General features: G+C 36.2%; 1 protein-coding gene across 1 annotated transcript; it reads left to right on the plus strand.

The window, feature by feature from the left end:
- The first annotated feature begins 380 nt into the window (after positions 1–380).
- Positions 381–8,448, plus strand: LOC116127606 (V-type proton ATPase subunit a3-like). The gene is made up of 18 exons (XM_031413247.1): positions 381–665; positions 977–1,021; positions 1,488–1,610; positions 1,698–1,805; positions 2,098–2,208; positions 2,301–2,474; positions 3,180–3,317; positions 4,056–4,163; positions 4,355–4,462; positions 4,610–4,758; positions 5,884–6,037; positions 6,130–6,290; positions 6,376–6,582; positions 6,899–7,082; positions 7,173–7,256; positions 7,372–7,562; positions 7,949–8,008; positions 8,106–8,448. The coding sequence occupies exons 1-18, from the start codon at positions 525–527 to the stop codon at positions 8,308–8,310; spliced, it is 2,451 nt and encodes an 816-aa protein (XP_031269107.1). The 5' UTR covers positions 381–524; the 3' UTR covers positions 8,311–8,448.
- The last annotated feature ends 4,403 nt before the right edge of the window (positions 8,449–12,851 follow it).

Below are 12,851 nucleotides of genomic sequence, written 5' to 3' on the forward strand. Positions count from 1 at the left end.
CCGTGCATGGCGGAATTATTAGAGCTTGCCAGTATAAAGTTCATCACAACTTTCTATTCTTTAATCGTAAGGAAGATGAAATGGATCTTTTTCATCTTTTGTTGTTTTTGAAAGAGAAGGAAAAGGATCTATTTCTTTTTCATTGATTCCAATATATGGTTTGAGTTGAACTCCGACGTCTAAAGCGTTTAGACTTTAGACCCCGTTAAACGGTGCGTTTCAAGAAGTTAGAATTTTAGCGCCGAAAGTAAAAACGACGCCGTTGGGACATTTAAAATTTAAAACTAGTCTATTTAATCACGTGCGATGAAAAGGACAGCACAGCAGACAGTATACATACCCGCCAGATGGGGTCAACCGCAAAAACATTAAGGTTAAGAAATAATGAAAATGAAATAAATACATAAACTACGATTCTGAAAAATCGATCGTCCTGTGATTCTTTCCGACTACCGTCGGTTGTAAATATTAAATTATACGCACATTCATTGTATCAATAGATTTGTATAATCACATATCAAAAAATGGTGGTTGGAGAATGTTGGCCGACGATGGATCTGCTACGATCGGAGCCGATGCAATTGGTACAATTGATCATTCCTATCGAATTAGCTCATCGCTCAATCACGTATCTCGGCGAACTTGGCCAATTTCAGTTTAAAGACGTAAGCTTCCTTTGATTTTTTTTTTGGTTTCAAAATCAATATCATAAGTTGCATATATGGTTGTTACTTAATAAATAGGCATGCAAAGATGAACTTTGTGGAATATTTTACTCTACAAATTAATGTATTATTTTAACAATTATTAGTTTTTAGCTCTTTTAGAAATTTGAATGAAATTCTGTGGAACCTGGACACAAATTTAAATTAACTTGATTTGTTTCTGGGTTTCCGTTATGTTAGAGATTTAGTTCTTTAACTAATTTTTAAGTTAATTTGAATATTTACATCGAGTTTATTTTCTTATATTCCAGCTCAATGCTGAAAAAAGCCCGTTCCAGCGGACCTACGCAGCTCAGGTGCGTTTTGTCGATCTAGCATTGCATCTTCTTATAAGTTATTAGTTGTACGGGTATATCCTTACTTTAAGGTTTCATTCTCATACAATGTATCTCATCAAATCACATGTTTTGGCTATTAGGAGATAACAAAATGTTTTTATTTGATTTTGATGGTAAACTTTAGAAAGGTATGTGGTCATCGAGTCATTCAATATAATTTTTAGAAAATGATCAATCTGAAATATATTGAGGACTACTGAGGAATTTTACGAAGGAAAAGAAGTCTATGATACGTAGGCATTCATTTTTAAGGAAGTTTGATGTGGTTCATGGAGTTAAATATGCATTGGAGATGACAGCATTGTCATTCTTTACTTGGATTTTGTTTGTTATTATCCCAAAAATTTCAGTTAAAATTGTAAATGTATACTGTATAATTGTATGTCTGTAGCTTTATGTTTGCACATATTATTTTATTATGCAGATGAAGAGATGTGGGGAAATGGCTCGCAAACTACGTTTTTTCAGGGAACAAATGTCAAAGGCAGGTTTGTTTCCCTCAACAAAGTCTGTAACAAGTGATGATATTGATTTCGACAACTTGGAGGTATGTTTATCCCTTCTATTTTATAGCTTGTCAAGCTTTTGATGTGTTACATGTAAATGAACTTCTTGGGGATCTGGGTGTGGCTAGGTAAAACTTGGAGAACTTGAAGCTGAACTGATAGAGATGAATGCAAATGACGAGAAGTTGCAAGAGACTTACAATGAACTGTTAGAGTATAAGCTTGTTATGCAGAAGGTATGATTGTTATTCCACTTTGGCATTACTGTTTAGCAGCACTTACTTGTTGTAATAAATAATTTTATGATCTTATATTATCATCTATTTCTCTCACTCTTAACTCTTTTTTTTTTTTTTTTCCTTAAGATTCTCATTTCCATGTTACTGAAATCTCTTTGTAATTTAAGCTGGAGAAAGTGGATATCTATATTTTGCCCCTTGTTAAATATGTCACTTAGCATGACATCCTTTTTGTTCTAGAAAATCATCTTAGTTGTGAAGTCAATGTACCAGTGTTTTCTTGTTTCAGGCTGGTGAGTTTTTTTCTTCAGCTCAAGGCAGAGCTGCAGCTCAGCAGAGAGAACTTGAAGCACATCACAGTGGTGAAGGATCCATTGACAGTCCATTGTTATTGGAGCAAGTAAAGTTATATGGCTTATAATTTTCATATAGTATCTTCTGACATCTTCTGTTTTTCCTTTTGATGATGCTAATGGAGTTGCTTTTGTGTAGGAAATGATAACTGATCCATTAAAGCAAGTTAAGTTGGGTTTTGTCAGTGGCCTTGTTCCTCGCGAAAAATCAATGGCTTTTGAGAGAATATTATTTCGTGCAACAAGGGGTAATGTGTTTTTGAAGCAATCTGTGGTTGAAGATTCTGTCACTGATCCTGTGTCTGGGGAGAAGGTTAGCCCTTGAATGTCTGGAATCATTCCAATGAAGCCTTACTCTGAAGTTCAATTATATGAAGTCAACTACATGAGTTAGTTTTGGTGTTTTATTATATATAGGACAAAAACATTTTTAAATCACAGGCAGAGATATTTCGATCCATGTCTTGTAGATTTTAAACTTCTTGGAAGGCCGTAATCTGTGTGCGTGAGCTTGTGATTGTGCGTGTGCGTGTCTTTTACAAGTGTGCTTTATTTTTCTTTCTTTGGGTTGCCACAATAAACCATGATGGAATGTAGTCTGCTAGCTTTTATTTCTTTTTATCTATACATATTTCTCTGCTTTATATTGATAGATTTTAAATACTATTGTTTGAGTCTTTACTTATGAGCTTTTGTTTTGCAGTCAAATGGTTATTTCACATGGTATTAGAGTTAGAATTTTAAACTCCCACATGTCACGTGCCTACATATCTTTTGGTTTGCTTTATCAATGTTTGAGCCTAGATCCACCTTATACATGAGGGTGTCAAATAAAGTTTGAGTATTGTTGTTGAACTCTTGGCTTAAAATTTGTGTAAGTGGTTGCTTCATATATTTGAAGGTATTGCAGGAGATATTATATTTCATTCTTATTCTTCTTTTGTGTTTCTTTATATGTATTTATGCCAACTGATAACTTCCGCTTATTTGTCCGAGAAACTTATAATTTGAATTACAGGTCGAGAAAAATGTATTTGTTGTCTTTTACTCTGGTGAAAGAGCAAAGAACAAAATTCTGAAAATATGTGATGCTTTTGGAGCAAACCATTATCCATTTACAGAGGACCTGGGAAAACAATTCCAGGCTATTACAGATGTATGCATTACTTCTTTTCTGGGATTTTTCTTCTTATTCAAGTGAATTACTTTTGTTTTGATCTTAAAAAAATTGAGTTACTCCTAATTGCTTCTAACCTACACTATGGATGCATTTAGCATTTGGAACCAGTATGATGATGGAAGTATATAGATACAATAGTTGTCCCTAATGGGTCAAACCTAAGAAGCTATGAAAGTTCTTGCAGAAAAATTAAGTTAAATGTATACTATGTTTCTGAGTATATATTATTGGGAGTTGTTATGGTTTTCATGCTGGTTTGAACAAGATGATTATTTTGCTGGTGTAATTGAAGAAAGGAAAGTCCTATTCTGAAGTTGATAAATGAAGTTTCTCTTTACTTGTTTCAAGTTCTTTTAACTTGATAAAGTTGTTATTAGGAAGTTAGCACTGAAATGTTTAGAAAGATAGATTGGATTAAATGAGTGGCTTGTGAAACTGGAAGTATAGAAGCTTGATTGACCAACTTGTCGCGGAAAACTCTTGTTTATACAAATGATATATACCTTGAAGCAAGTTTCAAAATTTCAAAATTGTTTTCTGGAACTTGCTCATAATTTGTAGTGCACTGTAATTTTTACCTATATACCATTTGTCTAGGTTGAGTAATTTATCTGGGTGCAGTTGCATGTGTGATTGTATCTTTTTTCTTGTTGAGTTATGAAGTCATCAATTAGTCCCAATGCAACTGAACTTCATAACCACTCTTATCGCTAGGTCTCTGGAAGACTTTCAGAACTGAAGACTACCATAGATGTTGGACAGGTGCATCGGAGCAATCTGTTGCGGACCATTGGCTATCAATTTGAGCGATGGAACTTCCTGGTTAGTTTTAATTTCCTTGATTCCATATTCCTCAGTCATTTTTGCTTAAACATTTACATCTATCTGCTGTCTTCATTTTATGCTGTATGCAAACATTTACATTTCTGGCTGTTGGGATTAATCATTGTGAAGTTGAGTGGAGTGTTGACTGTTTTTCAGTCAGTGAACTTTGTTTCTGTTGACTTATGTAGGTAAAGAAGGAAAAATCGATTTACCACACTTTAAATATGCTCAGTATCGATGTGACAAAGAAGTGTCTTGTTGCAGAAGGCTGGTGTCCTGTTTCTGCAACAAATCAGGTTCCTTTACTTCATTTTCTTGTTTTTTTTAATTGAATTAAAATATATATATATATATTTCCTGTGCTGATGTCCCATGGGAATCAAATTTCAGTACATTTTATTGTTGATTAGATTGTTCATTTACCTTGGGCTTGAGTTTTGCAGATTCAGAATGCACTGCAGTGGGCAACCGCTGACACCAACTCACAAATTGGGACCATAATCCAGGTTCTACAAGCAAAAGAATCCCCGCCAACCTATTTCCGGACAAACAAATTTACTTGTGCTTTTCAAGAAATTGTAGATGCATATGGGTGAGTCACTTCAAGAGAACTATTTTGCTTACTCTAAGTTACAGAAAGTTGTTTGCAGAAAGTTTTTGTTTTCAGAATTATTTATGCAAATGTTTGTATTAACTTTGACTTTTACATACATTTGACATGTCTGTTTCATTTGGTTTGGAATTTGCTTCCCATTGTTATGATGATCTGATATTCCTTATCATATTGTCATGTAGAACATTTTGCCACATGCATATGGTCTTAGAAATGTGCAGAGTTCCTCTCTCTTGTGCCATTCTTTTAGGGACCTTTTTTTAGAAGTAACAAAAGGGACGATTATTTCCTAAAACGAAAAAAAAAGTGGTACGAAATAGTGAACAGCTGTCTACAAAAACTAGGAACAATCTAAAGAAGCACAGATCTGGACAATATAAAATGAACAGTTCACAGAAAAGCTGTAAAAAACTTTAGACTCCAAACATTATCACGACATTAAGCCAAAACTCCTTCCAAGTTCTAGTCTATAAAGGAAAAATAAAAATATATCCTGAAATGTTTTAGAGGTTGAAGCCCAAAGAGAAGCTAGTTATCATACCTTGTCCAATAGATCATTAACATCATCCTCACAACTATGTTTAGAAATCTTTTTATCTGTGTCTTGCTAAATCACCCAAAAATTGGTCATTTCTGCAGAACCCACAAAACTTTGGCCTATCATATTTTTCTTATAAAATTCTTGAAGATAGGAACTTACCTTCTTTGTATGGAATGGTGCTCTGGATCGTTGAGAATGAGGTCTAAAAGTATCAGTTATCAATATATAATTAAAAAAATAAAGCGTGGACCAAGCAATAGTATAATTGCCGCTAACTTTTCTCTGTAGTTCTTGTCATAGCAAATTGTTTTTATATGCTGATGCATGCAGCTGTGATAGTTCAATCCAACTAATTCCATTTTGGGTGATGTTTGTCTGTAAAATTATTTTAACCTGCATTATTGAATTTAGCTGTTTGGTCATTAGCTTCCCATGTCTGGAGCAGCTAGAAGCAAATCTTTTTCCCTATTTCAGGAACTTTTGTTTTTCATCCGTATTTAACTTACCATTGGGTAGATATAGTCATTTCTTGAAAGATCTGCATTAATATGAATTTATTGCAGGGTTGCGAAGTATCAGGAAGCAAATCCTGGTGTATACACAGTTGTCACGTTTCCTTTTCTTTTTGCCGTTATGTTTGGTGACTGGGGCCACGGTATATGTTTGCTGCTGGCTACATTATATTTCATAATCATGGAAAAGAAGTTTTCCTTTCAGGTCAACACATGGCTTCCTTGTGTTTGAAGTAAGATTGTGTAGTTTATCTATGTTTTCAGGTTAGTTGAATTTCCTTTATTGTTTGATAACAGAAGCTTGGAGACATCGTTGAAATGACTTTTGGTGGCCGCTATGTTATTATGATGATGGCATTGTTCTCAATCTACACAGGATTGATCTATAATGAATTCTTTTCTGTCCCATTTGAGCTATTTGGGCCTTCTGCCTATGATTGTAGTGATCTTTCCTGCAGGTATTGAATCAGTGCAATAGCTAATCTATACAGGCATAATTTGTTACTTCATTTAAGTCATCCACACTTGTTCTTTTTGTCACAGGGATGCTTCTACAACAGGTCTAATAAAGGTGCGTGCCACTTACCCATTTGGTGTTGATCCCAAATGGCATGGTACTCGAAGTGAGCTACCATTTCTTAACTCACTGAAGATGAAGATGTCAATTTTATTGGGGGTAGCTCAGATGAATCTGGGGATTGTATTAAGCTACTTCAATGCAAAATTCTTTGGAAATGATGTAAATATTCGGTAAGCTATCTATATTTGGCTATAAGATACTTGCATGTGTGCATGCATTAATGTTAATTAATTTCTTTTAGAGCACTTAGCAAAATGATTATGCTTTCTTTTCAATCTGTCGTTCTGAGGAAGTAAAGAGTTATTTTTGAGTCAATGTATACATATCTTGCATGTGCATCCTGAAATGCATGGAGATATTTCTCTTTTGAGACAATGTTTTGCTTTTGTTGATCATTCTTGGAAAAAAAAAATTGTGTTTATGTAATATGCTATAATAGCATGATTATATCCTAAAATGTAACTAATTAACCATGGATTGTTGTAGGCATCAATTTGTTCCCCAGATGATATTTCTAAATAGCTTGTTTGGCTATCTATCTCTTCTCATAATTGTGAAATGGTGCACTGGATCTAAAGCTGATCTCTATCATGTGATGATATACATGTTTCTGAGTCCCACTGATGATCTGGGTGAAAATCAGCTTTTTTTTGGCCAAAAATTTCTCCAGGTTTTGTAATTTCTTTCTTGATTATGTGGAAATATTCTCATACATGTTATGAAATACAGTGGTACTTACGTGTTCATGTTTTTTTATTAGATTGTGCTGCTACTATTGGCTCTTGTTGCAGTACCCTGGATGCTGTTTCCAAAGCCATTTCTCTTGAAGAAGCAGCATGAGGAAGTATGCTAAAAAAAATTCTATTTTTTGTCACCATTTATATTGTTTTTCAGATTTTGCTTTTTTTTTTTTTTTTTCCATCTTTTAATATCCCTATATTCCTGTTTTATTTTCCCAGAGGCATCAAGGTCAGTCGTATGGACGACTCGATAGTACTGATGACCCTCTTGAAATGGAGCTTCATGATCCCCATGGGCATGATGAATTTGAATTCAGCGAGGTCTTTGTGCACCAACTTATACATACTATAGAGTTTGTGCTCGGTGCAGTGTCTAATACAGCTTCATACCTAAGGTTATGGGCTCTCAGGTATGTTGAAAAACAACTTTGGAATCATTTCATGTGGCTTCTCAGCTGCAATAGAAATCTTAAACACGAATTGGCATCTAAAATAAAAGCTTAGTTACTTATTAGTTGTGGACTTGTGGTTTTGAGGTGTTCTCTGTTATGGTACGACATACTGAAATATATGAAGGTGAGGCTTGCTACATGTGATATCTTGAAATATTATGATCGTGGACACAAGAAGAGATAATTTCATGGTAGAAAACAACTTTTTTGTTAGAAACCTGAAATTATGTTTTGCATCTCACCATACCAGATAAGATTTGCATCAAGAAATTTTTAATGGGCTTTGTAATTTTTACATTAATTAAATGTTGATTTTCTGGTTCATTTTTTTTTTCTTTGTACAGTCTGGCCCATTCTGAGTTGTCCAGTGTATTTTTCGACAAGGTTTTACTACTTGCTTGGGGGTAAGTTATTTTTTTGACTCTATCCATGTTTTTGCTATGCTGGAAAGAGCTCGAGATCTCCAATGGCAACTGATTAATCTATTGTGTACAACTGCAGGTTCAACAATGTCATTATTCTTATTATTGGTATAATTGTATTTATATGTGCAACTGTTGGTGTGCTCTTAGTAATGGAAACTCTAAGTGCATTTCTACATGCTTTGCGACTTCACTGGGTGGAGTTCCAAAACAAGTTCTACGAGGGAGATGGTTACAAATTCTGCCCATTTTCATTTGCTCTACTTAGTGAGGAAGATGAATGATTACCTGCTTGAAGCTAGGGTATAGGCTAGAAGATAGGAAAACATTACGATTATGCCGATTTGTGATTTGTGGAGATATAGAAAGTGGAAATCATTTTAATTTTTAAATAGAGATTTTAAAGAATATTAACGGATCAAGTTGATAGCCTCTAGAGGTACAGCCCCTTTGCAGTTGCATGTGGCGAGTGTTTGTGAAATAACAAGGCTTGCAGATGAGGTTCATGAAATTTGTGGCTGGGTATATTCTGGTCCAACGGCATCTGCAGGTAACTGAGGAGAAAATATAGATGGTTGGCATGTTAATTCTGTTTTTTTTTTTTTTGGTTATCTGTTTGAAATATTTGTCTTAAGGATTACGGGAAAAAGACAAGAAAGAAAAGTATCGCAATATGTATTATGATCGTAGAAAATGGAAATTATATCCTTTTTTATGTAAAAAAAAAAAAAAAAAAATATCTGAGAAACTGGATGTTGTGATTTTAATATACAATGATCTTTCACTTAAATAGTTCAAACTATCACATTAGTGCATTATTGTGGAATAGATTTTATTTCTGCTTAGGTTGGAAATAGCTGAAAATGTATTTTGATGGAAAGAGAGCATGAGATTCTATCAAAATAATTGATATAAGTATATAACAATGATTAATTTAGGATATCAATAAAGCTACGGCCTACGGACATTGAAGGTTTACACTGAAATTTTGCATTGAACGACGTGTCACCTAAATTAGATGTAGTCATTTAGTACATTAATAACTATTTTGCGAATGAACAGTCGTCTATCAAATATGAATGAGCGTTCATGATTATTGGACGACTATTCATTTTAATTTTTAGATGGATTTCCGTCTATGCAAAGATAACAATGAACTCTCATTCATAGTTTAAATTAAAACAAAAATTATGGATGTCCGTCCATATATTAAGGGTGGACGTCCACATGCAGGGACTATTTGATATAACTGGGATTGGCACTGAACTTGATGAGGCGAGGTTTGAAGTAGAACGTTGTTTTGGATAAATTCTTCATTCTTGTTTGTTTTCACTCACTTTGACTGTCTATTTCTTTAGTGAAAACCACATACTAGGATCACCACAGTACAGGATGAATCTCTTTTCTTTTCTGTTAAATAATATTTATCCCCAGCAATATGAATAGGAGAGCTTTTGAATATGAGAAGGCGGTCAATGAGGAGCTCGCTGAACATAGGCAAATAATGGAGAAAAACCTCATTTCCATGGCTCGTGAGATTGAGAAATTACAAGCAGAATTGCTGAATGCAGAGAGGAGAGGACGAAGACTTGGTAAACTATAGCTTTCATTTTTAATATTAATAAATGATGTGTACTTTTAAAGCTTTAGGGTGTTGCCGTATTAGGACTCTTTTAGTTTAATGAACCTCCAGAAAGTAAGTTATTTTGAAGTTCTTTTATAATCATATAGGTGGTAGGGGTTATGAATGTTGAATGGAAGCCCTGACATGAGATGTGCTAATGCTGGTGGTGCATTTGACGACAGCTTATGGTGGTGCTTGGGGAATTTATGATAAGCATGGCTCTGCCCGATGCTGATCTCTTATGAAGTTGTTTTCAGATGCTCTGTTGAATTTGTATGTCTTGGTTTTAGCTTCTAGGTGATTGAGCAAGTTGTTTTCAGATGCTCTGTTGAATTTGTATGTCTTGGTTTTAGCTTCTAGGTGATTGAGCGTACGGATTCTTGTAGAGTGAGACAAAAGAAGATGCTGAACTTGTACAGAGTACTGATCAGTTTAATGCTTCAAATTGTGCTTGTGGCATTTTGGCATTCAACAACATAATGCTTTTGCCCTAGTAAAAATCTTCTAGTGATTGGCTGCATCTTAATTCTCATTGTGATATTACCTTCGATGTTTATGTTATGAATCCCTTCAAAACGTATCGAAACTAGTCTCTGTGCATGCCTGTTGATGCGTGATTTTGGCACCAACCAAACGCACGTGTGAAATGCTGAGTTGGCCCAGAAGACACATGTGGATGAGAGAGTGAGAGTAAAAGCAATGGAAACAGTGTTTAAAGTGGTTCGGATGCTTAAGGAAGCAAATCCTACGTCCACTGATTTTGTATTAATAAGAGTGGTCAGGTCGCGTTCAGCGAGCTGACTTACAAATGATTACACGAGAGAGAGAGAATGCTATTTTTCTTTAGAGAGATTAGCTAATCTCCAAAATGAGAGAGGAACTCTTAATTTATAGTGGGATGGGTTAAGGTTATGATTACTAAATCTGTGAGTTAGTGGGATTATCCGTGCAAATCCTTCTTTATGTCTCATTGCCCACCTTCTAGAGCGATTTATGCGATTTGGTGCAGGGATTAGACACGTGGAATCACTCTAGCTCCTGGCTGGTCTGACTCGCACCCACTGCCGTTCATGTCATTGTGTGACGTGGCTGCCTTTGACTGGCTGCGGACCTACCTAAGCTCTGACTTTTTATGCTGATTGGGTTTTGCGTCAGCCCTACTTTTTCAAGCATAATAGAAGTCCCCTAGTTTTTAAGGTTTGAGGATCGAACCTTGGAAATTATAATTCATGTTGTGACTAGACGCCTTCGAGGAAATTCTGGAGATTCCGACCTGTTTGAAAAGAGGTTGAGACTGCGCTTTTGTGCGTGCGACCTGATTGTCTTGCTTAAGGATGAACGACCTGATCTCAGACCATACCAGTGCTTTGATTTCGATTTTTCGAAGTTCACGACCTGATTATACTTGGAATTCTCCTCAGGACAAGGGATTGGGTTGTTCGAAACTGAATACTTGTCTAGAGTCACGTCGCTTCGCGACCAATAGGGTAGAGTCAACGAGTCACATCGCTTCATGATTGGCCAGACGAAGAGTGTTCTACGTAACGATCTCTTCAGATGTCACCTGTTGCATTTTTGTAATGGATACATTTAATGAAACACCTTCTGCTCTGACAAACGTGTCCTATGCGCAATAAATGCCAGCCATGCACATTAAATGCGTGACATGCTGAAATAATATCCCCTATCAGAACATTAAATGCAGATTGGGGCGCATTTAATGCGGAAGAGAACGTGATGTCGCTTGAGTTTTTCAACGGAGAAGGACGACGATTTGGTTTTCTTGGAGCATGATGGTCACCCTTCCCCGCGAATCTGCGACACGTGGTCGCGATCAATGGTGAGATACATTTTTTTGCCCAAACATCGTTTGATTTCAGGAAAACCAAGCGCCAGTTCTTTTTGCTATAAAACCCAGGTTCATTTCAGGCAATGTCACCATACTCATCTTTTCAAAGAGAGCAAGAAACTTTTGCAAACTTGGATTCTTTGCCTTCCAAACCAGTGCGTACCTAATATTCGAAGCAGAAAGATTCATCTTCATATTACGAGAGGTAAGGATCACTTTCTGTTTTTATTTCTTACTCCCAGTAGTTAATAAATGATCTCAGTCTACCAGTAGTTGATCGGAGACGAAATGTTCTTGCTCGGTTTGAGGCATGAATGGCAGCTTGAAACATTCTGTTAGGGTTTTTCTAGGATTTAAGAAGGGAGGTGTTTGTTTTCCTCCACATCATCGTACGAAATAGTGTACGAGCACTAAAAGATTCCCTGCTTGTTGCTTTTGCAGACTACAGTAGAATTGACCCCTCAACGACCAGATCTGAGGAAGGGACCAGTTCGTCTACGTAGGATGCTCCTGCGAGCCCCATTAGAGAGATCTTCTCGGTACATACTGAGGATGAGCTCGAAAGGGTGATAGACCAATACGCTATCCGCGTGGAGGTCTTTCGTGATAGGACGTGCATAGCTCGGTATCCGTCACATGGGTTGGCTACGATCTCTGAGGAAATCTTCAAGGGTGGGGCGTTGATCCCTTTCCACCCTTTTGTCAAGTCGGTCCTGGATCATTTCAGGATCGCGCTGATGTAACTCACGCCGAACGAGTACATGATTGCCATTGCCATGTACATTGCGTGTCGTGAGAACGGGTTGGGCGAGCTAACTGCGGTAGAGCTCGGTTGCTCGTATATCCTAAAAAAGAGCAAAGACAAGGATTCCTATTACTTGTCCAGGTGACCTACTATAGCAGCGAGGATACACAGTTATCCTAGCAATGCGGGGGCCTATGAGATGAAGTTTTTCTTCTTTCGTTACGACGACCTTTGCCGCTTCCAAGACCAGAGTAGGTTCTTTTCCCTTAACGAATTTATTGACTCTGTTTCTTTTGCTAACGATTTGTTTATTTTTCTGGTAGTTAACATTATAGAGGTGTTCAAAAGAACCCGTTGGAACCAGAACCGACGGGTACCCTAGGTTTGGTTTTGGTTTCTACCCAGAATCAGTCGTCAATGGGTAGGTTTCGGTTCCGGTTCCTATAGTTAGGAACCGGAATTGGAACCAGAAACCAGGAACCGAGACTAATATAAAATAAAATTAAAGATTAGGGGGTTTAATAAAAACTTTTATAGAAAAAATTAAAGTTTTTAAGGGTTTTTTTGCCATTTTAAAAGCTTTTGGGGGGTCATGTAATTTTATAGG

Source organism: Pistacia vera, unplaced genomic scaffold, assembly GCF_008641045.1.
Source record: "Pistacia vera cultivar Batoury unplaced genomic scaffold, PisVer_v2 Contig192, whole genome shotgun sequence".
NCBI classification, from domain to species: Eukaryota; Viridiplantae; Streptophyta; class Magnoliopsida; order Sapindales; family Anacardiaceae; genus Pistacia; species Pistacia vera.